At 36.4% G+C, this 27,202-nt stretch overlaps 1 protein-coding gene across 1 annotated transcript in view; it reads left to right on the forward strand.

The window, feature by feature from the left end:
• The first annotated feature begins 727 nt into the window (after positions 1–727).
• Positions 728–27,202, forward strand: part of Rme-8 (receptor mediated endocytosis 8) — a 52,249-nt gene continuing 25,774 nt past the window's right edge. The window contains exons 1-21 of the mRNA XM_085943864.1: positions 728–864; positions 1,182–1,531; positions 4,735–5,078; positions 5,432–5,686; positions 7,449–7,595; positions 7,960–8,059; positions 9,403–9,584; positions 10,117–10,324; positions 10,994–11,149; positions 11,449–11,691; positions 12,347–12,526; positions 12,779–12,973; positions 14,503–14,711; positions 16,249–16,408; positions 16,730–17,014; positions 17,764–17,966; positions 19,580–19,865; positions 22,343–22,497; positions 23,304–23,505; positions 24,418–24,609; positions 26,137–26,272. Coding sequence (XP_085799990.1) covers positions 1,193–1,531; positions 4,735–5,078; positions 5,432–5,686; positions 7,449–7,595; positions 7,960–8,059; positions 9,403–9,584; positions 10,117–10,324; positions 10,994–11,149; positions 11,449–11,691; positions 12,347–12,526; positions 12,779–12,973; positions 14,503–14,711; positions 16,249–16,408; positions 16,730–17,014; positions 17,764–17,966; positions 19,580–19,865; positions 22,343–22,497; positions 23,304–23,505; positions 24,418–24,609; positions 26,137–26,272 — 4,177 coding nt within the window. The 5' untranslated portion in view covers positions 728–864; positions 1,182–1,192. The remainder of the gene's footprint in view (positions 865–1,181; positions 1,532–4,734; positions 5,079–5,431; positions 5,687–7,448; positions 7,596–7,959; positions 8,060–9,402; positions 9,585–10,116; positions 10,325–10,993; positions 11,150–11,448; positions 11,692–12,346; positions 12,527–12,778; positions 12,974–14,502; positions 14,712–16,248; positions 16,409–16,729; positions 17,015–17,763; positions 17,967–19,579; positions 19,866–22,342; positions 22,498–23,303; positions 23,506–24,417; positions 24,610–26,136; positions 26,273–27,202) is intronic.

The following is a 27,202-nucleotide window of genomic DNA, read 5'->3' on the forward strand; positions in this document are numbered from 1 at the left end:
AAATAATTGTTTTTTGTTTGATAAATATATACATAAAGGACATTTGTGTAGCAGGCTTAGCAACAACGCAACTTTTCAATAAGTTAGTGAGTGTTGAAGATTTGTTTCTTGTGATTATCGACTGAAGTTTTGATTAGAAATTTTGATTTAATTACATCGGTCCTATGAAAACCCAGTGAATAATATGTATAACGTGTTTTAGAAGACGGCTACTCCATTATGTGTCATCAATAATAATTATTAAAATGTATTCTTTAGCTTAGCCATATCATGACGTATGAGTCATGAATGCCATTGACCTTCATTATAATGTTGACATTAGAGAGGACATTTTTGAAGACTTTATCAGAATACACGATAAATGGTAGTAAGTTAATCCTTCAAGGGTGATTATAAAATTTAATATAAAATAAATAAATTTTGGTCTTATTTTTTTGTCTATCGCAATTAGTAGGTGTAAAATAATTTTGATGATTTCCGAGATTTGAGCAAAAAATCCTATTTTAACTAGTGATAAAAGAATTTACCGTTGAGTCGAAAATTGAATACCTGTAGCAGCCATCATTCCCAGAGGCAATTATTTTCAAAATATTGTGAAGTGATCAATTTATTGAATCAGTAAAATATTGAATCTCTGGGTGATTGCCACAGAATTTTGGAGTCCAACGAGAATAGAGTAAATTGGGTAAACTGGCAACATTTATAGGTTTTTTAACACAAAACATTCCGGCAATGTTGGCGTATATCATCCTACTTGTCAAATGTCAAATTGGTGATAATATGGTTTCGCGGTAGGCGAATAGCGACGTCGGACACATTTCATTTTTTGTTTCAATTTTGATATCTCACGGTAAACTTTCAACGGTAAATACATCTCTACAACCTCTTTAACAGTGTTTGTCAAATATTCTATAGCAAAGTTATTGTTAAGCGAGCGACCGCCGCTATCTTTGTACTGAGATAATCATTTGTTTATTTGATATTGCATGCACTGAAACAGCGATATCATGTGTTGTTTTATGCCGATTAAATTCTTTGTGACATTGAATACATCCAGTCATCGTATTTAATTATGGTGCGATCTCGGAATCGGTCTATTTACATATGTAATTATAATAAATTGCACAAGTAACATTCTGTTATTAACATTTTATTGTTTTCTTTTTTATTTACAAAAACAGGCCATGATAAAATGATTCCTTTAAAGGATAACTATGACATCGCTTGTTTCCTGGTCACAAAACATTCATGGAAGGGAAAGTACAAGCGGATTTTCTCCATTGGGACAATGGGGATTACAACTTACAATCCTGATAAGTTGGAAATAACTAATAGATGGCCATATTGTGACATCATCACTCTGACGTCGTCGGGGAAATTGAATGCCTCCACATTGAACGAGTTTTCCTTGATAATGAGGAAGGACAGGAAAATAGACACCATGAAGTTTTCGTCAGAGCACAAAAACCTTGTTTTGACCGAAGCCTTCAAATACAGGCACATGTTTGCCGAAAAGCCTAAGGAAAATTTTGTATGTTATTCCTATTAAGTACTATACTCTATTAGATTTAATGGTAAAGATATAATACTTCAAATCATCAAAAAGTAAGTATTTAAAAAGCGGTCCATAATTCCACATTTTTTAATGTAAAAATCAAACCAATTTATGTAAAACAATTAAAAAAAATTTTTTTGAACAATTCGTTATGAAAATTAAACAGTAGGTGGATTTTTCCATAAATAATCTGGTTACATATAAATTGTACGTATAATATTTCACCGTAGCACAGTTCACCGTGAGCTTTCTTATTCGAAAGAGATGACAAAATTACGCATTGTTCTGAATTTCTAATTTAATTACATACCTATTTTCTACTGTCTTTCCCTTGTATTTCGATAGTTTTTATTACGTATTTTGTTCGGTTTGCAGGAATCCAGTTGGGAACCGCACCAATTTTCAGTTGATTTTGACAAAATTCATGAATTCAAGAATGAAAACTTAACCTAACCTAACAAATAATCCAATATATCGGATATTTTCAAAATTTGTTTGTCGCTGGCTTCCTGTAAACCGACAAGAACCGTGTTTTATTTAGACATAAATTATATTTCAGTACTATACGACCCAAAGAGGTTGGACAACCTTTAATAAATACAACCATATATTTCCGATACAACATTTCACGGTGAAGTGTGATACGGCTAACAGCATACGTACAAATTTCCAGACAAAATAATCTAGCTCCGGTGTCCTAACAACCTATTCGTTTTCTGTTTTCCTTTGTTTCTGGGTTACAGTAGGTGAAAATCTCAATTAGGAAATAGGTATGGATAATTTCCAGTGACCGCCATTATTTCATTCGATTGGTCGAATTGAACCGTGTTTAAGTGGTATAGAAGTGGTGTGGTATAATTGTTCATTGTGATTTATACATTTAAAAATGTGAATCAGTCTTTTTTTCAAAGTTTTCTTTTGATCATATGCAGTACTGTATCTTCACCAATTTAATTATATTTCGTGGGAATATTACTATTTAAATGAAAATATAAGGTTGGTCCCGCGTACAAACTCGACACAGATGCAACTGATTTTATTTGCGTTCATAAACAATATCATGAAATTTAATGTACCTACTAACAAAATACAGCTTGGAAAAAAACAATTTCATTGGGATTATATTGGTGTCGAGTCGAGTGTCAGTGCATTGTGCCTAAGGCAGCTCGTACACAAATATCCCGTCCAACATTCCACATTGTTTTTAGTTTGATTCAATAATAATTGGTAGCCATAGGAAAATTAACATTCTTTACTCACTATCTGTATTGAAATATGGTAGTTACAAATTCCTCTTTTGACATTCTATGTTTGAAATGATCAATGATATAGTATTTATAAAACAATAACATCTATTTATATCAAATTCAGGTTGCAGAGAATCACATATTAAAACACGTATACATGTCCAACTAAAACATGTATATGTTGCATGTTAAATCAAAATTATATTTTGCGCTGTTAATCAATAAATTTTAATATATTTAACGCGAAAAAAAGGTTTAATGAATTTTTTAATGTTGATAATTAATTTTAATATTTTTGGTTTATAAATATCTGTAGTATGATTCAATACTCATCATGTGCCTACAACCATTACTTGCATGTATGAGGAATGTGGGACACCATTGAACGTTGTGCTGGGAGGGAACCTCCCCTTGTTTGGCGAGCACTAAACTACACGATTCCTATTATGGTGAAGCCTCAACGGAAAAAACTCATTGGCATATTTTTTTTGGAAGTTATAAAGTGTAGTAGAAACAGGTAGCCAGATAATTGCTCACGTCGAATTCAAAAAACAATTATATACTCCGGTATTACTACTACTGCGGTCTCATAGTCCAATGCGCAAGGCATTGGCTTCTCAGCCGAACGTAAGAAATCATACATTGCATACCTTCAGTTTGGGTAAACCCGATATAAAATCTCGTTGGCTGAAAACCACTCAATACTAATCAGGCGATACATTATTGGCTGCATACTGTTTAATACCAATACGCCGACCAATGAATGGCTCCGAATGCTTTGCGAACTATCAGAAGGTGTGTATCCATCAAATCCATGTGAATTTAGCTAAAGGCCTATCCTATATAGTAAATCAATGGTTGTAATACTAAATAGAAAAGATTAAATTAACTTAATAGCGCCTGTACACGTGCATGGATTTACTTGCACCAATCGTGTGTATTTTAAACTATCGCGATAATAACTGTTTACACGTAAACGTGCTGACTGTCTCGCCAATCTCATTTTTCAAGAGTAAGCGAGATTCGATGTTGTCATTTTATAGTACTACTTGACAGGTCATGAAAATCGATTATACTCAAAATGAGTCTGCGTGGTGTAGTTCGTTTTTTTACCGGCAGGTTTGCCACTATTATTCTACTGCGCAGGCGCAGATATCGAACAAATCCCAACTGTCATGTTGAAAATTCAGAAGCTTCCGAATTTTTTGATTCATGCATGCAATCTTGCAACTTGCATGATAATACATGTTTACACGTGCATTTTTTTATTATGGCCGCGATAATACGTACTGTCAGCAGTAAATCGGGGTATAATAATCAGTATGACATTATCAAGCAATACCTAATTATTGTGTGTTGACCACAAATTTCGCCACAAATGATGTTTAATAATGCAGATTAAAATGATTCCTTTATATTTGTAATTTCAATTTATATGTGTACATCCAATAATGTACCTAATTAAAAGTGTTACACAGGTGGAGTTTTCTTTTCTAATCTATTCATGAATAATAAATAATAAATAATTGTAAAAAATCCTTCACTCGAAATTTAATGTTCTATTTTGTCAGCTATCATATCGTCATTGTTCTGGCAGAAGACACTAATTCAAAAAAATGACATATTGAGTTAGTTATACCAAAATGTTCCTTATTTCAAACTTTACCGTCTGGAAACTTTCTTAATAAATAAACAGTCTTTATTTTAAAGTCATCCTTTTTACGATTACTTAATAAACTCACATGATAGACCATTTCAAACATTTTAACAACTTCAAAGTCAAATTACTCAAAACTAGTATTCTCCAGTTAGTGTGTTCTGCCAGAACAGAGACGATATTTTGTCCACATGATAAATTTTCTGTGACCTACATAAACCATGTCTCAATGAACGAATATTATCAAAACTAACGAAAGAAATGTTGATTTTCAGCGGTATGAAGCTTACAAGCATCATTGGAGTGATACGCGAATGCCTGTCGTCTTGCAAGTGACTCCGTGCTCCCTGGACCAGTTGGACCCGGTGACTAACATCCCTCTGGCCAGTTACAGCTACAGCGAAATCGAGGGGATAATTGGAGTCCAGGACTATCCGGGTGGGTTTGTGATAGCGTGTGGCGGTTTCAGTCGGCTGCACCTGTTCGCCGCTTCCAATTATGCTGAGATCAGAAACAAACTGCTAGACGCCGCCTCCAATACGCTCGGGATATCAATTAAAGTGCTGCCGGCCACCATCACTCTTGAAGATTTTCAAAATCAACGCTTTGGAAAATACAGGTGCATTATTCGTAATTTAATATCTGATATCTGATACAATTTCAAGGTAACGTAATGTTTATTCCAGTGGCAAAAAATGGCCCAAAATCGTTGGTTTTCCAATTTGGAAGTCACGTAAAATGTACAATAAATCCATTCATTCATAATCGGCACTACAATCCGACACGGGTCTTAGCCGTCTCCAGGAAATGTCTCCACTCCCTTCTGTCTGCTGCAAGGTCTCTCTGTCAGTCGATAGAATACTGTGTCGTATTTTATTTATAGCAATCCATTTTCGCAATGTTAAACCCTCAGGGATCATAAATATGTCTCTTTCGTACACTTTCCAATGAAAAGTTATTTATATGTTGCAGCGGTGATGAACATCAAACATCAGTCAGTGAGTTTGTGGTGCACAAAGTAAACTCGCTGAGGCACATTGAGCCTCCCCGTCGGACGTTATGTCTCTCCGATACCTGCATCCTGGAAAGGGATCCTCAGACTTACTCTGTCTGCTGTCTCAGACCTTTGGCCGATGTATGGGCGCTGATACGAGATCCCGACAATCCACAACTGTTTATCATTGAATACATGAATGGACAGATGCGATGCTATACAGCTGCAGAAAGGTACACTCGATGTTTTTAAATCTTTTTATCGTACACTTCTTCAAAGACAGTTGGATCTCTTAATGTTACCTGCTATCATTATAATGATCTGAGCAGTATAAGCCGTCATCTCAGCGTAGTAAATTATACACATCTTTATTTAAAATTTTATCAAATCGGTGCTATAAACCGACTCGTTACCGTTCGGCATAAAATAATGCATATAAAATGTTCATCCAATTCACTTATTCAACCATTTGGAAAGGGCGTTGCTCAGTGGCTTGGTTAGGTGCTAATCGTTTCTATGCCGCAATTAGTTAGGCGTAATTAATGTTAGAATTGACGTAATTACGGCTTTCGGCAGTTAAACTCTTTCCTCAAATAAATTTACACGTGGTAGGACATTGTATTTATGACCTAGAGGAGAATTTTTTAAATAAGCTATGTTATAAAAGAAAATCATCTTGCTTCAGTTTTGTATGAGAAATTTTACATTTGTTTCGATATGGTTTCAATATATAAACTCAAACTAAAAGCAGCGGAGGTGTTTGACTTTGACAGCTTGCCGCCAGAGGCGCTATCTTTCTCTTTTAAATATTATCGTTATTTAATATTTAAGTATTGTGATTTTTTGATATAAGAACATACATATTTTAAATATTCATATTTTATTATGTTTGTAAAATACATTGCATGTTTTGTTTACATTCACGTATTTAACATTGTAATATTATAATTATTACGTATATAATTGATATTAGAGAGTAGCCTTTTTAAGGATTAATAAGTTATCTACCTACTTTAAGAATAAATCGTTTTAACAATGGTACTATACTGCCGTACTAAGCACAGAGGCCGTATCTGCATTTTAGGCAAGTGGGAGATCTGAGCTTTCATATTATTTTACTTTTCCTGCTAATACTGGGGAACTTTTTATTTATTTTATTTGCCTATAATAGTTAATTTTGGTTTAAGATTTGTTTACATACCTTGAAAATTTGATTTATGTTATTATTATTATTATTATGTATTGATATTAGCCATATATATGTCAGATACGGCTAATATGCCTTAGTAAATGATAGTTACAACCAAATCGCGTAGTATTTATCGAGTTTATTTCTCAAACTCCGTAGATACGGCTATTAAAACCCTTGATTTCTCCGTAACTATAGCAGTTACGGCTTGGATTTATTCACCGATCTTATACAAAAACTCTGCAGAATCCAAATATCTAAAAACATGAAAATACCTAAATACGTCAGTTACGGCCTCTGTGCTTAGTACGGCAGTATAATGGTTACCGATAAAATATGGTTATGTCATTACCTGAGCTGTCATGGATTTCATAGACTGAAATATAATGCAAAATCTTACCCGATCTGAAATGTACTCACCAAATTTTCAGGGCATTATTGGACACCGTTCAAAGTACGATACTGCTTTTTTTAAGCAAGGTGATATCTTTTATGATACTTCTTCTTAACGTGCCATTCGCTAGTGAGGGTCGGCCACCATCAGAGCGATCTTTGCCTTATAATCTGTTACCCGGAACAGTTCAGTGGAGCTGCAATCACGGAGGTTCTTAAGCCAGGAAATGTGGCATTGTAGTATGCTACACTTACCGTTGCTGTTTCCTTACATGACAAGTTAGGGAATGCTGTCCTTTTTTATGCTACTGCTTATTTCAAAAATTGAGCCCCGGATATAATTACTCTTTATTCATTTGCTCGCAAAGAGTTGCTGTACTGTGATTTGTAATTTATTTATTGAAATAATTTAGGGATGCGCTTCTGGCGAGTTTATTGGATGGTGTGCGGTCGTCAGGCAACAGAGACGTGCACGTAAAGATGCACCTCACGCCGCGGGGGAAACGCTTGGGGCCATTACACGTGGCCGTGGATGAAGAAACCGAATCCAATCATTTGAGGTTTGTACTAAGTTCCCCTGGATTCTGCTCAATTTCTTGATCCCTGATTACTTTTATACGATTATAACTTTCTTATTTGAAATCTAATATTATCGAACAATAAAATATATTCAAAATTAATTTTTATAGCACTGCAATCATGCTACTTATATTTCCGTAATTCTTCTTTGTAGTTCTAATTGTAAATCACTCGATTTGAATGTAAAATTTGTTACAAATATTTGCCATTATCATCTATTTATTTGAGAAAATTCTAAATCACTATTTTGTGTAAAAATAAAATGTGTTGACAAAAAATGTCCTTAGCGATCTATCTGTTGGCTAATGCCTGATATATATATTTATTTTGATTTATTTATTCCAGGTTTCTGATCTCTGCCCTAGGCCATTCTCGACCAGAAATGATTGAGAGGTTTAACGCAAACGTTGCGTATTCTGGTCTACTTTATTCTGTCAATCAGGATGTGAGTATTCTTTAGTTATAAATTAATACTTTGCTAATAGTTTTATGAAGCACCAAGTTTATCATCAAAGACACCAAAATCTAAATTGCATATTATCTATATTCACTATGGCTTTGTACCACTTTTCCTCCCCATCTCTTCCCTGTTACCTGGCCGGATTATCAAACCGTACTAGAAATATGAATTTTTCTCTGGTTTTTTTTATTTGTATACATAATGTACAGTGTAATAGTGCCTATACACATACATGAATTTACTTGCACCTATAGTGTGTATTTTAACTGATTGTCTCTCCTGTCTCTTTCTTCAAGCATAAGCGAGTGTTATGTTGTTATTGTATTGTGCTATTTTTGACAGATTCAGACAGGTTCGGAAAAATTCGAAGGTAATCGGTAGACGTCAAAATATTCTGTGCGGTGTACTTCGTATTTCTTCTGGCAGGTTTGCCAATATTTGTATAGTACCAATTATTGCCTGAAAGCTCAGAAGCTTCTGAACTTTTTTGATACATGCATTCAATCTTGTAACTTGCACGATAATAAGTGTTTACATGCGCATTTTCTTGTTATCGCGACCATAACAAGAAAATGTATGTGTAAACATGTATTATCCTGCAGTTGCAAGATTGCATGCATGAATCAAAAAAGTTCAGAAGCTTCTGAATTTTCATGCGACAGTTAGGATTTTTTCGATCTGCGCTTGCGCAGTAGGACGATGGTGGCGAACCTGCCGGCAAAAAAATGAACTACACCACGCAAATAGTACCATACAATGACAACGTCGCGTCTCACTTACTCTTTAAGAATGAGATTGGAGAGAGTTTGCGTGTAAACAGTAACGATAGTTTAAAATTTTTGTTGATAGTAACTAGTATAGTAACTTTTGTAGATAGTAGATAGTAACACACTTTTGTTGATAATAAATCCATGCACGTGTACAGGCGCTATACCTTTGATTTAATGTACTAATTATCTGGGCAGGTGGGGGGGAAAGGGTGGTCCGTTAATGTCAAAAGTCTATTGTATAATAAAATAGGTTTTCCAAATGCATATGTTAAAAAATTTACATGTGTTTATCTAAATAAATGAACAATGCTTTTAAAAACAGAACTACTGTTATAATTTTATAAAACCACAAAAAAATCATATTTACACATCAGAACATGCTAATTCATTTACCAAACATTATTGAACGGAATACGGATGGGAAAATTTGTCCGTTAAATTTGATAGTTAAATTGAGATCCGTAAAATCGAGATTTTATGCTCTAATTCCACAGTTTTTGTGAACGAACCACGCATATAAGCTGCACTGACAATGGTTACATTTTCTGCCACTTTTAGCGCTTGTTTTCTGAAAACAAAGAAAAGCTGATTGCACAAGCTATCCAGAGCTTAGTTCAGGGTGCCGAAAGTAAAGATGGGTCAGCGGCACCATCTGCTGTTGAATTGGAAGCTCAGTTTCATGCCATGAGGCGGCTAGGGGCCAGCAAGGTTGGCTTCGCTGCATTCACCACGATGACTGGGTATTTATACACTTTATTAATATACATAGTATAACTAATAAACTCATGGTCTGAGAATTATTTGCCAGAGCTATACTGAGATAAAAACACCCTACATAAGTGTATTATTAGTGTAAAGGAAGTTTTTGAATAAAATAAACTAACTACTATATTTATAATATCAATCTTGTGTGTGGCGGCTCTCGTGGTGCAGTGCGTAAGGCGCTGGCCTTCCACCTGAGAGTTATGTGATCGATTCCCGATGAGGACACAATATTTATGTGGTTTTCTCAAAGCCTGGGTGTTTGTGATCGTTCAAAATTACTAACAATCGCCTTGTACGAAAAAGCAAGGACATGGTTATTAATATGTAATTGTAAAACAAAAAAAAATATCAATCTTGTAAAATCGTAAATAATAGTATGTAAGTAGTTTATAAAAATAAGAAATGAACTGTAGTCTCGTTGCATTTCTATTTTATTTGTTAACAATGCATTTAAAGCTGCAAATATAGGTAGTGTCTATTTTACTATAATTATCGATTTGATTTCAGTTTTCGCGAGGCGATGGGTTCAAAGGTGGTGTCAGCTTTAAGGAAAGGCGATACAGGTGTTGCCCACGCGGCCCTGGATGCCCTCTGTGCCCTTCTCCACCCCATGCACTCTGACTACGACCTGCGCCAAGAGCAGCTCAACAAATCTAGTCTGCTCTCATCCAAGAACTTTCTGGAAGGGCTTCTCGACATGTGGACCGAACATGTTGTAAGTTATTACATTAATTTGTTGTAATAATTGAAGATTCCCACGATTAAAGTCAAAATCCTCAGTTGCTGAAAAAAAACTTTCTATTATGCAGATGAAGCGAAGCTGCAAAAATGGTTACTAAGGCTGATGATTTAATTACGTAGAAGTCATGGAGATTTATTTACTTGGGCAGCACTGAGATTAAAATGTCTTGCATTAGTGTTACAAGCCAAAGAGAATAGATGAATAATTATCACTTAAAATTGTAAATAATAGTACGTTAGTTAATATGTGCCCGTGAAGACTGAGCGGTAACATGTCCACTTATAAAGTCGTGGGGTCTCAGGTTTGATTCCTGGGTCTGGCAAAATTCACATGTGGTTTTTTGATGTCCAGAGCATGGACCCAACATGTTGAGCAAGTGGCTGACATCCATTTCTTATAAAACAAAATCCCCATCAGATTGTAGAGCCAACAAAAAAAGTTAAATAAGTAACTAAAGCAAGATAATCAATAGCAGGCTGCCATTTTCGTTTTTATTTACAAGTCAATAATGCCAATGGAACAAATATAATTTTTCTATATTATTTACTAATCGAATGCAACATGCGAAACATTTGAATAACTCACTGATTCAGGGGATCCTTTCCTGATTGTATCAGACTGAACGCTTTCTTTTTTTTACAGACCCAAGGCAGCGGAGCACTGGTTGTGGCTGCCATGTTGGATTTTTTAACGTTCTCACTCTGCGTGCCTTATAGTGAAACAACTGATAGCAAACATTTTGATCAACTTTTAGAATTGGTCGCGTCCAGAGGGAGATCCGTCTTTAGATTATTTGAGGTAATTTAGTCTCGCTCTAAACTTAAAATATTCAATAATTCATACAACTTTCACTATAAACAGACTGAAAGGAATTGTCTGTTGGACAAATTTGAAACTAAAAACACCATTATGTATTCAACTACAAAAGAAACCTTGGATTGATTAATTGAATATGATAGTTTATATTGGTATAATTACATAGATTGACAGTTCTGAATATATCATTTTCTTGAGATATCTTTTAAAAGTATTGACTGTCAGTCTGAAATCAGACTTGTTCATTTTGTCCATCTACCTAATGCAGCTTGAATTTTCAGCATCCGTCGATGGCGATAGTGAAGGGTGGAGGGCTGGTGATGCGGGCACTGGTGGAGGAAGGTAGCGCGGAGGTCGGCGCACGCATGCAGGCGCTCGCCTTGTCGGAAGCCGCCTTACCGCGCCACTTGTTGGCCGCCCTCTTCGGAACGACCCGTCCACGCCACCGTCATCTGTCCCGCCATCTCGTCGGCTTGTGGGCCACCGGACATCCGCCCGCTATGGGGCTTTTGCGAAGGATACTGGTAATGACATTTCTTAAATTATTTACATAATATATCTTTGTGCAGCAGATATCTCACAAATTGTATGCTCTTATGCTTACCGTAGAGCAAGCTGGATGTAATTTCGCGATACTTAGCAAAAGTGATACATTAATAAATGATGGTATGTCATGGATTTAACGAACTGTGTTCAAATATTCATTCTAAATGAATGTTGCCAATAATGGAACTGAAGATCCTCAAATTTTTTAGTTTATTCAGCAGGATTATTGTAAGGAATATGAATTAAACCCCGTTACATATTAAGAAACATAATTAAAATTGACAATACTGAACAGTCGCATCATGGACGCTGTGCGTATTTATTGGTGTCTATGGTTTTGGTTATGTGTCTGCACTCACGAGACACGACTCTAGGCTGTCAATAAATGTAGCAATAACCATTCGAACATAAAACTGTTCATACAAAGGTCTAAAAGAAAGCTGTGACCTTTCCACATCATGTTGACATCATATAACTGAATACATCATCCTGTGAATGGTACTATCTAGCAGCTCTCCAGGAAGCTAGAATTTGACCAATTTGGTGAAGAAATATGTAGGGTTCAGAGTCAAGGAATCCGCAATAGGTATTACAATGCAAAGCAGATGTTTTCACAGCTTTTTATTCTTTCAGCCTTCGGGTCTTCTGAGCTTTTTGGATTCGTCAGAAAAAATTCCGCAGTCTGCCCTGGAGGAGGAAGGGTTCAACGAGCGGGACAACCTGAAGTTAGCCCAAGATGCCAGCAAAAACAAAAGAGGGCCCCAGTGGCAAGCCGTCGAGAGACAAATCAGAGTTTTCGAGAAACATTTAGAGGTTAGGAAACTATTACATATTGCTTTTGCATTATCCCGATTCATACTAATTTCCGTGCTATATATTACAGCCCACTGTAAATTAGTTCTACTGTTGCACATCAGCAATCTAGAATGTGACAGATCCTGTGTTCAAATCATTTTATGTGTTGTTTTTATTTCAATTAAAAAATTATTTTTATTATTAATAAATATATAATTAGGCACAGATATTTATGTGTTGCAATTGTTTTGTACTGTCTTCATTTTTTAGCATTATACCCAAGTAGCATTGGAGCACTGGAGCGCTCATACTGGCATAGTGATTGAGCGCAAAGAAAAGCAGAGAGAGCGGCCAATTGTCTTGAGAAAGAGGCGAGAGAAAATAAAAGCCGATGCCAACTGGCTCATGTTCTTTTACCAGTTCACCAAAGATCACGCCTTACCTAACCTGATTTGGAATCATAAGGTAAGCTTTCCATCTTGGCCAGTTACCAGATGAGCCAGAGTGTAAATGCGGTTATAAAATACGGTGAGCAAAGAAAAATAAGAACTGCTTATTCTTGGGGGTACAAACGAGTGGTGAAGGCTGGAGGTAGGCTGTGGATATCCGACATAAATAGTGCACACTAAACTTGTACATATACAAATTGCAGATGGTGTTAATGTTTTTTATGGTGCTTTAAATTCAATTTGTAGATAAAAGTATGCCATTAAATCATACATGGTTTTAGATATCTTTTATCTATTATGGTTTGTTTTAGGTATGGTTTAATAGAATTTTAGTGTACACAACTCATGTCGCATCTTCACAGTCTACTCTGACTCTTTGCCACTGCTACGACCCTATGTGGGTCTTGGCTTCCTCCAGCATCTGCCTCCATCGAGGTCTATTCAAAGCCGCTTCCCTCCAATTTAAGACAGCCAAGATCTTTAAATCAAATCAACACTTCTACGTCCTTTGCCTTACGACTTTCCGAATGTCAGTTTCTTTGTCATGCATGACTCCATCCTGTGTACATGACTTAGCCATCTAAGGCGGTCTAATTTGGTGGACTGTATGATGTACGGGCTTTTCTACAACTACTTGTTATTGTATCTCCGTCAGCTCTAATGAGCCCAATACTATTTCTATGTTTTATCACCAGGTTTCCGAACAATACATGACAACTGTTCTTGTTTGTGTTTTGTGCAAGATGCATTTCAACGGTCAGTTCAATGCCTAGGGAATTACAACCTTTATTAGACCAAAGTGACATTTTTGCCTGGAACAATTCTTCTCTTAATTTCGATTTATAGGCTACTCTGACTGTTGATGGAAGACCCCAGTGCCTTTATTCCATTGTACCCACCACGAGTGGATTATATCGCGACAGGATTTTTGCAATTGTATAGAGTAACTCAATAATCTCGGGGGGACACATTCCACTTGCGGTGGGTACAATGGAATAGAGGCACAGGTACATGAAATTGTTACCCCCTCTCTTCAATAAAGAAATACTTGAATGAAGAATTACTCAAACTTCAATTCATTCCTCAATCAGACCAATCATCTGTTCTATTTTGGATGGTAGAGCTTAATCACAAAACCTACTTTTCTGTTTATTTTCATTATGTGCCATCTACTTATCAGTGATTTCCAAACTTACAACATGCCAGTACAGACCTACAAACTTATTTGAAGAATGTGATGGGGGAGCCACTGTCGAAAACTATCCAATCGAGACTCGTAACCGGACAAAATCTGACATTCTAATTAAATTTTCAAAATGGCGTCCTATGGTAGTTTGTAGTTCCATTTTTGGCCATTCTACAGATAAGTTTGTAGATCTGTACATTTTTAAAAACCTCCTGTAGGATCTGCACCCCTTGGTATTTATGCCCATGTGCACTGACCATTGTTGTATGTGTCTTATCTAATTGCGACGAAATCAACTAGTGTTTTTACAATACTCTTTGAAGCGCTTAATAAATTAATAATGTTAATAAATTTTGTAGACCCGGGAAGAATTAAAGGCAGCGTTAGAAAATGAATTACGAGCGTTTAACAGCGACAGAGAGCTGGGCGGGTCGGCTCTAGTCGCTTGGAACCACACTGAGCTGGAACTCCATTATCGCTGTCTTCAGGACGAAGTCAGGATAGGAGACTATTATTTACGACTCTTACTGGAAGCCGAAGACTCACCTGATTCGCCCATTAGGAAATCGTAAGACATATTGTGCTTCTTTTTTCCTCTAAAAGCATGCTCATGTACGACTTCAAAGTATTATTATAAGTGTTTATACAGTTTCATACTAAAGGCTCTTTAACGTACGGTCTGGTTAAAGGAGTAGTCGTTAGTTGTTATAAAATCATAGTTCACATCACCCCTACTTATTTATGTGTGAAAACGGATTCAATTATATGCATTTTATTACTATACTCCAATTCATGCATATCAAATTGATACCAGATGAAAGTCTCCCACAGGAGACTACATCAAAGGGCGGACCGAACCATCAACTTTCCCAGAACACCACAGCCTACGTCCACTCTTCGCGGTTCTCGGCCGAGCGGAGCCCGCCTCGAAATCAAAAATCCAAATTCGTCAGAATCCCGCCAAAACAGACGCGGCCTACCGATAGCGCCGCTACCGGTCAATTTGTCGGTAAAACAGGGAGGTTCGCGACCGAGAGCGGGATGACGCCGAATCTGACGGTTGAACACGCGCGAAAAGCTCTTCTTCGATTGGCCGCCGGACAGCGAGCATCGTCTCTGCTCGCCTCGGATGCGAAGCCGAGATATCTCCCGCCAAAAAGAACCGCGTCGGCAGACTTCTCAAGCATCTCCAGGAAATAAAGGACCACATCGGCAGCACGCCAAGCCACAAGCCCCGATCCTATCTCCCATCGGACAGCGAGCATCGCCTCGGATGCGAAGCCCCAGCAGCCAAGCCCGCGACACTACGTCTGCAGCCCGCCAAATCACGAATACGATAAAAATAAACCAGCCACAACACAACATACCCCGTGCGTTTCTGTCTCCCACCCCCGCTTTGACCTTGACGTTATCACGGCCTGCTATCTCTGCTTCACACGCGGAAGGCCGGTGATAAAATGTTATTATTGTATTATTTTCATAGTATCAGATCTAATTTGAATGTTTTTGCCTACATAGCACGTATGCTTGCAAGCACTAAAACATTAATAAACATGAAGAAATACCAATAGTTTATTCTAAAATAATGTATCATTTGAGAAGAAGACCTGTTTTAGAGAATATTGAAAATAGTTAAATGAAACTTTAAAACTCCGTTAATACGAAATCGAGGGGCTGAAAATAAAGAAATTCGAATTACGAAATACAAAATGGATGACAAAAAAATAGTTAAACTTTAGGTTGCATTTTCGTAACAATTGATTTTTTCCAATACGATTTCTTTCAGATTAATATCATTGGTGACTATTATGGTTCATTCATCGAATTTAGTGGAAACGCTATAAACAGATTTTGAGCCAATATTACGATTTACAGCGAATTTAGAATTAACCGTGTTCGTATTAACGGAGTTGTACTGTATGTGGAATGTGCACTCACATTTAACTCATAAGTTAATTTACTCAAATTGGTTACATATGCACTTGGATCCTTTTAACCCTCAACTTATTGTCGTATGTGTCGCATAGCGTAAAACGAATTAAACACTTTTCGAATTAGGAAGACTACATGTATCACAAGATGTAAATTACTTTGTTTATTTTCAGGTATGAATTTTTTAATGACCTGTATCACAGATTCCTACTCACACCAAAAATTGACATGAAATGCATGTGCCTGCATGCAATGTCTATTGTCTATGGAAGGTATTATGAAGACATCGGTCCGTTCAGTGACACCAAATACATCGTTCAAATGTTAGAAAGAGTAAGTGATTTTGCAATACTATTATAAATTATGTAATTATTGCCTCAAATACATTATCATCACATTATGTGCTGTCACGTGCTGTACCACTAAGGGAGAAAAGGGTCGAATGTCATTTTTCTTGGTATTTCAAATGTTATCAGACTGATATACCCATACCGTTACATATTTTTGATCCACTTTGATAATCTCTATAAGAAATATGTGTAAAGCTTTAGCAAAGTGATTTAATTTCTTATTGCATTGTTTTTCTGTTTTTTATGGTCGCATTGGAATGTCAACTCAAATGTCAAGACTAATAATATCTATGATATCTTTTAGTCGTCAGATAGAATGGAAAGAGACCGTCTGGTAATATTCCTCCACAAGCTGATACAGCACCGGCGGAACGTGCGAGATCTCTTAGAGTGGAACGGGATCCGGATCCTGGTGGATCTCATGACTCTGGCTCATCTCCACACGTCGAGAGCCACCGTGCCCGCGCAGAGCAACGTGATTGAGGCTGCGCCCAATTCTGATCAATCAAATGCCGACAAGGAGTGGTATTACAATGTGGATAAAGCGCAAGGCCAAGTCGAGAGGATTGGCCCTGTATCATTCCAAGATGTGAGTCTAATGTTATTCTTTACATAATTTGGTCCATCAAGGCATAAAGTCAGCTTAAATGAAGGTGGTACCAGTACTGTAGAACGGTCGATTGGAGTAGTTGCTTATCAATATTAGACTTCATTAGTCAAACACAAATAGAAAATTTTTCTTACAAATGAGTCACTCTGTCCGCGATGCAGGTGCAGTCTATTTTTAGATTATTGTGTTCAAAACATGCATTTTAATGTTGGTTCTTCTGGAATTTTGTCAGTGCATGTTAAAAATAATAAAATGTATGTCTCATCTAGTATAATAATATATCATTATTTTTCTTACCCACTGCGGTCCGTGAAAAATTAGAAAATGGATAAATTGGCCCTTCTTTCAAATAGGTTGTGCACCACTGGTCTAGAAACCTAATTGGCAATCATATTTTAAATATTTTCTACGATTAGAAAAGTTCACCTAGGTCGTAGACTGCTTCTTCCAGTGATTTGTGGATGCGTCTAACCATCGTAATGACAGTGGCCCCAATACACAAGATCAAAGAATGCAATATACATAATTTGGAACAACCTCATAAAGATACCTATTAGAAAAGAGATTGTACCGATTGTAAGTTCAGCATCTGTCTCATTCAACATCGCAATCCAGACAGTGAGTCATAGTGATTAAGCTACTGATGGGTCTCTTCTGAGCAAACTCTGGTCAGAACCAGGTCATAATATGATATATCAATGAAATTGTTTTATTATGTGTGATTTCAGCTGAAAGACTTATTCAAGGCACAAACAATTAGTGTGCGTACAAAATGCTGGGCCAGCGGAATGGACGGATGGAGAATGTTGCAAGCGATTCCCCAACTGAAGTGGACTCTACTTGCCAAGGGTGCACCCGTCTTCAACGAATCAGAGCTGGCAACACTTATACTCAATATACTTATTAAATGCTGCGAATACTTTCCAAGCAGGTCGGTACACACTGATCCGCTTGATATTTTTATTTTTACTGCAAATTAAGGACCTTATGCATGGTTTATACTGAAGTGCTTAATGCGTTACTTGGTTCGTTATTGATATTCCATAATAATACACATTTGACAAACCAATCATCGAATCATTTATTTTCATACAGCCACTTTGGAAATGGACAGAATTGTTTCCTAACAAAATAACTGTACCTAGGAGTTATTAAGATAACTCGATTCTCCTTCCTCGAGTTTTTTTTTCCAAAATTGATAATGAGATCTTCGAGAATGAATTTTCATCATATATGTATTGTCCGACAACAAGAAATCGGCGATAACAGGAAGTTGCTGTAGTCGCATATATAAGACTTTTCAGTGACGTACCTGTCATGGCGGCTAGAGGCATGTTTAAATAATATATCGGCTCTCCTTTTAGATGCGACTCCTTTTCTTCTTCGCTATAAACCAAAAGTTTACCAATAATAATTCTAACATCACTCCTGATCGCTTTTAACATTTTTTTATTATAAAAATCTTCAAATTACGTAAATTGACAGGTCCATATACCACAGGACCGTAAAATGAAATGATAAATTTGGGGGCGTTTCTCAAGTGCGATTAGTTGCGTTGAAGGGGATTGTTAGTTCACATTTTTAACACGCGGACAAGAAGTTCCTATAATCCGGCAGTTTAATGTGAAACCTGCCGGATTATAGAGCAGGAGAACTGAGTTGCAAAATGCCGGACTATTGGACGTGCCGGATTGGTGAACGCCGGATTACCGAGCGCCTACTGCACTAAGCCACAAATTAACGGTATTACAGCAATTGTAGTAAGAGCTTCGCTCTATGGTTAACATGTCATCGCTGTAGGATTGGTTTGTCGAATAGACCAAATGTCAAATCTTCAGGAGACGAAAAACAAATTTGATTATCCTATATTTAAATACATGAAGGTATTTAAATTGTTGTTTTTACAGCATATGAATGCTGTTTTCATTACAAAGCAATTTAAAAAAAAGGATGGTTCTGGTCTATTTAGATACAAAAAATCATTCTGCATTCAAAGGTCGATTTCGACAAAAACGGATATTCAACAAACCAATCCTATAATAGCGACCATGTGTTGTTAAAAATCTGCGGCCTGTCAGATATGTACTGCCATAGTAATATCCTGAGGTATAGAAACGGTTAACAGACCAATAAACCAATCTCGAATTCTCGAAAATCAAATATTCAATCAACCATTTTTTTATTTTATGAATAATTCATAAAATTTGGGATTCGCTATACGAAACATTTATTTTATTTACTATCTTTATTATAATCATTCAACCTACAGTAAAACCTCGTTAATACAAATTCGTATTATAATATTATAAATTATAATATTTTTTCATATAAGACAATAATAATAATAATATAAGACTCTGGAATAATTTCGAATTAACGGTAGGTATGGTTTTATATGAAAATAATGTTTAAGGGACTTTTTTTCGTGAAAATTTCGAATTACAGCGAATTTCGAATTATCCGTGTTCTTATTAACGAGGTTCTACTGTATTTGATAATTTTCCATTTAATACCTGTATTAATTATTATTAAATTAATTTCCAGAGATGAAGACAATGCGATCGTACGGCCGTTGCCGAAGGTGAAGCGGTTGTTATCCGATTCGTATTGCTTGGCGCATGTCGTGCAGGTGCTGCTCACCTTCGACCCCGTCCTGGTGGAGAAGGTGGCCACTCTGTTGTGCGAAGTCATCCAGGACAACCCCGAGATCTCCAAGCTCTACATGACGGGAATCTTTTACTTCATCCTCATGTACACGGGAAGCAATGTCCTGCCCATCGCCAGGTTTCTGCAGCTCACGCACATGAAGCAGGCGTTCAGGGCTGAAGATGTGAGTGCTCAATTGTTTCATCTACGATTTTGACATTGAAGTTAGCTTGTAAATAATATACAAATTATTTTGCCATCATTACAAAATCACAAAGTAGTTTGTCATGATTATCGTAAGGCTAAAGCTTGTTTACATGTCGTTTGCCACTAATTTTGAATTGTGGACTTGTGTTGTTGATATGTTGAAATGATTATGCAATAAATTGCGGATCCGCTATCTCATTGAGTGTGCATCAATTGGACACCTCGCTGACTATAGTTGATATAAATATTACGAAATCATATTATATTATTATTGAGATCAGTTATTTCGGTAGTTAGCGAAAATTTGATACTTACTGTCTGATTCTATGTGAAAATGAATATTTTAAGTAATATTATAATTATTGAGATCTGGGTCACAGGAATTCGATGTCAGCCACACAGTCCTAATCTAATCTCTATATATATAAAAATCTCGTGTCACGATGTTTGTGGTCGAACTCCTCCGAAATGGCTCGACCGATTTTTATGATTTTTTTTATGTATATTTGTTAGGTATGAGAATAGGTCAACAAGTATATTTCATACCGCTAGGTGATTAGGGTATCTCTATCCAGAAAAATTTTCTTTTATTTTTTTGACAATTTTTTTTTGTATTTTTTTTATTATTTGGCATAAAAAAATACCTATAAGTCCAAATTTTCACCCTCCTACCCTACCCTCCCATTTTTTAAACGCGATTATATTATTTTTGTATGAACAAATTTAACCGTCGTTCGTATTTCAAACAGAACGAAATTATTTATGTTGTTGAATGACAGATGGCGCTACGTCCGAGAAGAATTCAAGAGAAGCGTCGCGTCATTTTGACATTTCATTCGGCATATCACAACGCAGTCCGTGCAAAATTTTGTACGATTTATATTACTTTATCTATTTTTATGTGCGTGTATCAAAGTCACAATGCCAGCAAGACGCAAGGGGGGCCATTTGGGCCGTCGAACGAATAAAGCAACAAACATGCGAAATAGTAGAGCAGAAAGAACAGACGAACAAATCCAACAAGATAACAAAAATGTGTGTGTAAGCATGTCGCAATTGCGTGCATCTCAATCACAAGAGGCACGAGCTGAACGAAATCAACAACGACAATTGGAACGGAGCCAAGCGCGCCGGTTCGTAGTTAACACACGCAGAGCAAATGACCGACAACGCCAACAAGTACATCGAACATTTATATCCGCTTCGTTCCTTCGTCTCGCATTCGAGTACGAGCCAGATATTGAGTGTTTCGCTCATCCGAAAGTGCTGATTGGTGCTATGGACAAAGAATGTCCCCATTGTCATGCGCTCGAATTCAAACATGAGTCAGACGGGATGTGTTGCGCATCAGGAAAAGTGCAACTACCAGAAATTGAGATACCACCAGAACCATTGAACGGCTTGCTCATCAGCACGGTTCCAGATTCAAACCTGTTCCTGAAGTCCATTCGCACATTCAATTCATGCTTCCAAATGACTTCGTTCGGAGCAACATAAATAGTTCACAATATTGCGGCAAATGGTCAACAATTCCATTCTACGTTCAAAATCCAAGGCCAAGTATACCACAAAGTAGGCTCATTGCTGCCAATGCCAAACGAACCACATAAATTATTACAAATCTACTTCATGGGCGGTGAGGACATCAATCATGTGGATGCATGTTGCGGCTACAATAGCCTCAATTCGCCTAATGCCTGGCGCATCGTCGGTGAACTAGACGCCCTGTTGAATGAGCACAATGAATTATTATAATTCTTCAAAGCACACATGCATGAATTGCAAAGTGACAATCACGCTATTGTCATCAATATTGATAAAACACCAGCTGGAGAGGATGTGCGTCGATTCAATGTGCCTGTTGTTGACGACATTGCTGGAATCATGGTTGGCGACCGCACATCGACGCGAGAAATCGTGATTCAAAGAAGAAACAATAATCTGGAGTTCATCGCTGACACACACCGTTCATACGACGCTCTCCAATATCCGCTAATTTTCTGAAAGGGACAAGACGGATATTGCATAAACATTAAATAACGAGATCCTGTCACAGGTTTTTCATTCATTATGAACATCATTACTCATTTTGAATTGAGAAAATGAATGGTTGATGATTTTTTGTTTTTATCGGCGGTCATCGTCTACAGCGCTCTATTCCTCTTTCTGTCATAGATCCCATCCCCACACACTTACGATACATTCGTTATTTTTTATTTAACAACCAAAATATTCACTAGAAATAATTTATATGGCAGAACAACGTTTGCCGGGTCAGCTAGTTTAATAATGATAATCTAATTTAAATAACATTTTAATTGAGATGCTGATGATCAAGTCACATTACAACAGTGTTATTATGTATTATTATTTATTCTTACTACCACTGAAATATAATGTGATTGGAAATGTTTAATTGAATATGACAATTGAGATCGATGTTTGATTTTGCAGACAGCGACATCTGATATCATGCAGAGATCTATTCTTGGTCAGCTGTTACCGGAGGCAATGGTTTGCTATTTGCACAATCACGGAGCGGACAAGTTTGCGCAAATATTCCTCGGTGAATATGATACTCCCGAGGCTATTTGGAATGCGGAAATGAGGTGTGTATAAATTAGTTTTGATGTTTCAAAATATTCAACCGATAGTAAAATGTCTCGTGTCTGTGAAGGTGCATTTTTACATGCCGAGCTGTGTGATCCCAGAATCAAGTAAAAATCCGACTTGGTACAGATTTACTAGTGCTGAATGAGTATTTTGTACCTATTCGCTGATATTCTCACTAATTAAGTGTGTCGTGAACAGTGAGCAAATAAATGCTCGGTTGGCTCCAGTACATAATATGTGTACTGAGTCACTTTTTTATATACTTTGAGTATCTTCATTTGTTGATTCATTGGCCCGACCACTAGAAATACATATTAACACAAGTAAGGACAACCTGCAAGAGGGGATATTGGAAGCTATGGGCCAGTTTAGGGCATTGGAAGACATTAGGGATGTTAGAATTCTCTAAAGAGGCATAGACTACAAATCAAGACCTCTCTTCATCTGATTTTAGATGAATGATTTTTTGTATTTCGGAGTCATCAGAAGTCATGAACATATCATATCAACGGTTTTTCTCCAATGTGTGTCATTTCATATATTTTAAAGTGGACAAACTTTTGCTTGTATATGAAGATATATCGCATTTGAAGGGTTTTAAACAGTATGTGTCATTTTGTGTGTTTTTATGTGGTGCTAGTGATATATTTTACTTGTATAAAAACAAACATCTCATTTTAGATATTTTGATATTTTTTAAAAATATGATTAATATAAATCTGATATCGAAATATATGTTCGGTAGTCTGAAATTGTTTGCGAAGCTCTGTTGTAAAGTTTATTGTAATGTTCAATTTTCCAGGCGAATGCTAATAGTAAAGGTGTCAGCCCACATTGGTGACTTCACCCCTCGCTTGCGAGTGCATACGGGAGCGCGCTACCCTTACCTGGCCATCCCCGCCGTCCGCTATCCTCAGCTGGATGCCGAGCTCTTCTGCAACGTCTTCTACCTGAGGCATTTGTGCGACACGTTGCGCTTCCCTGACTGGCCAATACCTGATCCCGTAAGTATACTGGCTTACATTATCATTGGGTTCATAATCCAAGGTGGGTGCTGGTCCCCTCAAATCTTGTAGCCTTGAGCAATCCTAAATTCAATATCACAGGAAACGATGTTTGTGATATTGTCTACTACAAAAGTATTGAGGAAATGGCTAATAACCTGGGGCAGCGATGGCGGCACAAATTATTTATGTTTATAGCAATCATACCACTCAGCATTACATGAGTGACGACACACTTTAATAGGTATTTTTTCTTGTCAAAACAGAACAATAGAACGATAATGATTGTCCGCATTTCCTCAATCATAACTAGATCAGTAGGGTCTGTTATGATTTGTTAATTGCGATAATATCTCTTGTAATATATGGACTGCATTTGTATAAATTGGTAGGACAATCCATGAATCCTCACTCACTCATCGAGTCCTTCACTCGACATAGTCAATCGTCATTCCACTCGAGTCCAGTCTGTCAGTTTATTAATATAATCAATCTCTCGATCACATCAATCTCACCAGTACATCCGTATCCGCGATTATAGCCTCACGCCTTCCTCATCCTTATTATTGTAATTATTTATTCTCGTATCAATAAATAAACTCTCCTCACAACATCCATTTGTCTACGACTTTTATCTCCCCCATCTCATCACCCCCAAATGTTGTTTTATCAATGTGTGATTAATTCAGAGCAAAGAGGTAATAGATTGGGCGAATGGGTGACTACTATTCCTTATTAAAAAAAATCTGTTAATATAACGTCCACTTTGTAATGGTCGATATATTAAGACCAAAAACGCTGATTTACTTATTTTATTTTAAAAACAATCAATCGTAATGGAAACTAAATTGTCTAAAAAATAATTATCTCTCTTATGCGTGTTGATTGACTAATAATTCCGTGATTCCACAGGTGAAACTGCTGAAGGATGTTCTCGAAGCATGGAAGAAAGAAGTGGAGAAAAAGCCGCCCCTCATGACGGTGGATGAGGCATACAAATCCTTGAACCTAGCTCCCGGCAAACATCACGATGAAGCCGTGGTCAGGAAGTCATACTATAGGCTAGCGCAGATGTATCACCCCGACAAAAATCCACAAGGCAGGGTGAGAATCTAAAAATATTCAATCTATATTTTATGACCTTTTGATGTGTTGTCAAATTAGTACTATAGATTTTTAAAATGTCATAGGAGCCATTTTTTTTTCGATTCCCACCAAAATTGACATTTGTGTTCAGTATTATTTGGCAAACCAGCATTGAAAGATACACAGTTGTGCAGCGTATACAGATTGTTAAAATTTATTACTACAATAATGAATGTATTTGAGCTATGTTTCGGGTATCACCTATGTGATATTTATGGTCAAAATAATCGACCTGCAGAATTTACTATTCGTAATTTAATTGGGAAATTCGAGTCAAATGGTAATGGTTGTGATGTTAAGAATCTAGCTCGTCAAAAACGTAAACATACTGCTGAAAATATCGATGCTGTGAATTAAAGTGTGGTTGAAAATCCAGTCACAAATCAATTACACGTCATTCTTGAGAGCTTCAAGTTTCTTATGGCACTACATGGAATATTCTTCGTAAAGGTTTGCATTTAACGGCATATAAAATACAGTTAACGCAAGAACTTAAACCGAATGACCATTTGGTTGCGTTGGGCTTTAGAGCATCTTAAAACAGATCCATTATTTCATGAGAAAATCATGTTCAGTGACGAAGCACAATTGTTGCATTTGGAATAATGAAAACCCACATGTTATTGTTGAAACACCTTTACACCCACAAAAATTAACAGTTTGCTGTGGCTTATGGTCTGGAGATGTAATTGGACAGTATTTTTTTAAAAACGAAAACAGTAATGCAGTCACTGTCAATGGAGAACGCTACAGAAACATGATTACTGATTTTTTCTGGCATGAATTAAATGATTTTGATCTGGACGATATGTGGTTCCAACAAGATGGTGCAACATGCCATACAGCTCGTGATAGAATCAACTTATTGAGAGAAAAGTTCAGTATATATAATATATATCTCTTATTTGATAACCGTATATGTAGTATTATGTTACACAGCTCAATAGATTTATCAAATACTGTTTTTCTTGAGCTATATTGAAAAATAATGATAACTTCATCCGTTTTTATGGATGCATCATCAGCTTTCAATGTGTCGTTTATGGTACAATAGGACCCAACAAATGGACACGTCATCTCCTGTTCATCGGTTTCCTTAGCGCCACATTTTCAGGTTGAGATTTAATACCATTAAAATGTCACTATTTGCCTTATTTCATGGATATTTGTGGTTTTAATGGAGAGGACAGATTTTTTGTAGAAATATCAATACAGTACAGACCAAATAAAATTAAATATCAATAATAAATATCAATTCCAAAATATCAATAACTTGGACATGGATAATTTTTAAATAACTAAATTCGAATTTTCACACAATTTTTTAACCATACAAAACGTTTTTCATTCATAATCCTATTTTTAATTCAAAATTTGCAATTGTTTTAAAAATTCCGATTGTTAAAACCATATCCTATGGAATGCTATAAAAATGTATTCAATTTGGATTGAAATTGATATAATATGTATATAATTTGCTTTCAGGATCAATTTGAAGCTGTGAACCAAGCATATGAATTCTTGTGCAGCCGAAGTGTGTGGACGGGTGATGGGCCTAATCCCAACAATATTGTTCTGGTGCTTCGGGCGCAGAGCATACTCTTTAGTCGTTATTCACAAGGTGACATATTATTCAATTAAATTTTGTTTTTATTCAAAATCAATAGACAGCACAATACATAATAAATAGCACAGCAAGATTTTACATGATTTTGAAAATCACTATTATGAAAATTTTACCCTCGTTTATCGCGACCCTGGCGAGTGCGAATTCATTATATCGTAATCGATTTTTAATAATATTTTTTTTATGTACTTATTTTGACATGTGCCACATGTAAGGAATAATGAGTGAAATCATGCGCCTACGTTTAGGTTAGTTGTCAGCTATTGATGAATTTTGCATAATAAATGCAGACAAGTCAAATATAATTTTTTTAAAGTTTATTATACCTTCATTTTGTTTAGTTTATTACTTAATAATTTATTTTGTTTTTCAAATATCCCGTTGATTGCGAAATTTCGCTTATCATGATCGTGTCCAAAACGTACACCCCACGATCGACGAAGTTACCTGTATTTGCTTATCAATAATAGATACTAGAGTGCGAAAATTATAACTTGAAGTGTCAAGGTCGTCGTGGCAATATATTATGAAAGGATTGCAGGAGACTTTTTTCCCTACTTTGGTCCAGAAAGTGCTACCTTGTACAATGAAAGACAATACCTAACGACAATATTTTTCCAATCTGTCGAGATATTTTTAGTTATATGGTAACACTGAAATGTCAAAGAATATCTAGCTATAATATTTATAGGCCCAGTGAGCTCATTTTGTTTTTTTCTTCGCAGTAGGCTATAACACGACTTATAATCCTCCTGCTACCACTTTTGAACACTTTTTGCATTATTAACACGTTTAAACGCTTTACACGAACTTGCAGCACGCACAAATAACGAACGTCAAATGATTACATGGCGAGGGGAACGAAGTGGAAAGGGTTAGGGAGGATTGTAGTTATCGAAACGGCCACGATTTGCATTGTACTTG

The sequence above is a fragment of the Rhyacophila brunnea genome, unplaced genomic scaffold (genome assembly GCF_057557595.1).
Source record: "Rhyacophila brunnea isolate RB1 unplaced genomic scaffold, BYU_Rbru_1.0 scaffold_16, whole genome shotgun sequence".
NCBI lineage: Eukaryota > Metazoa > Arthropoda > Insecta > Trichoptera > Rhyacophilidae > Rhyacophila > Rhyacophila brunnea.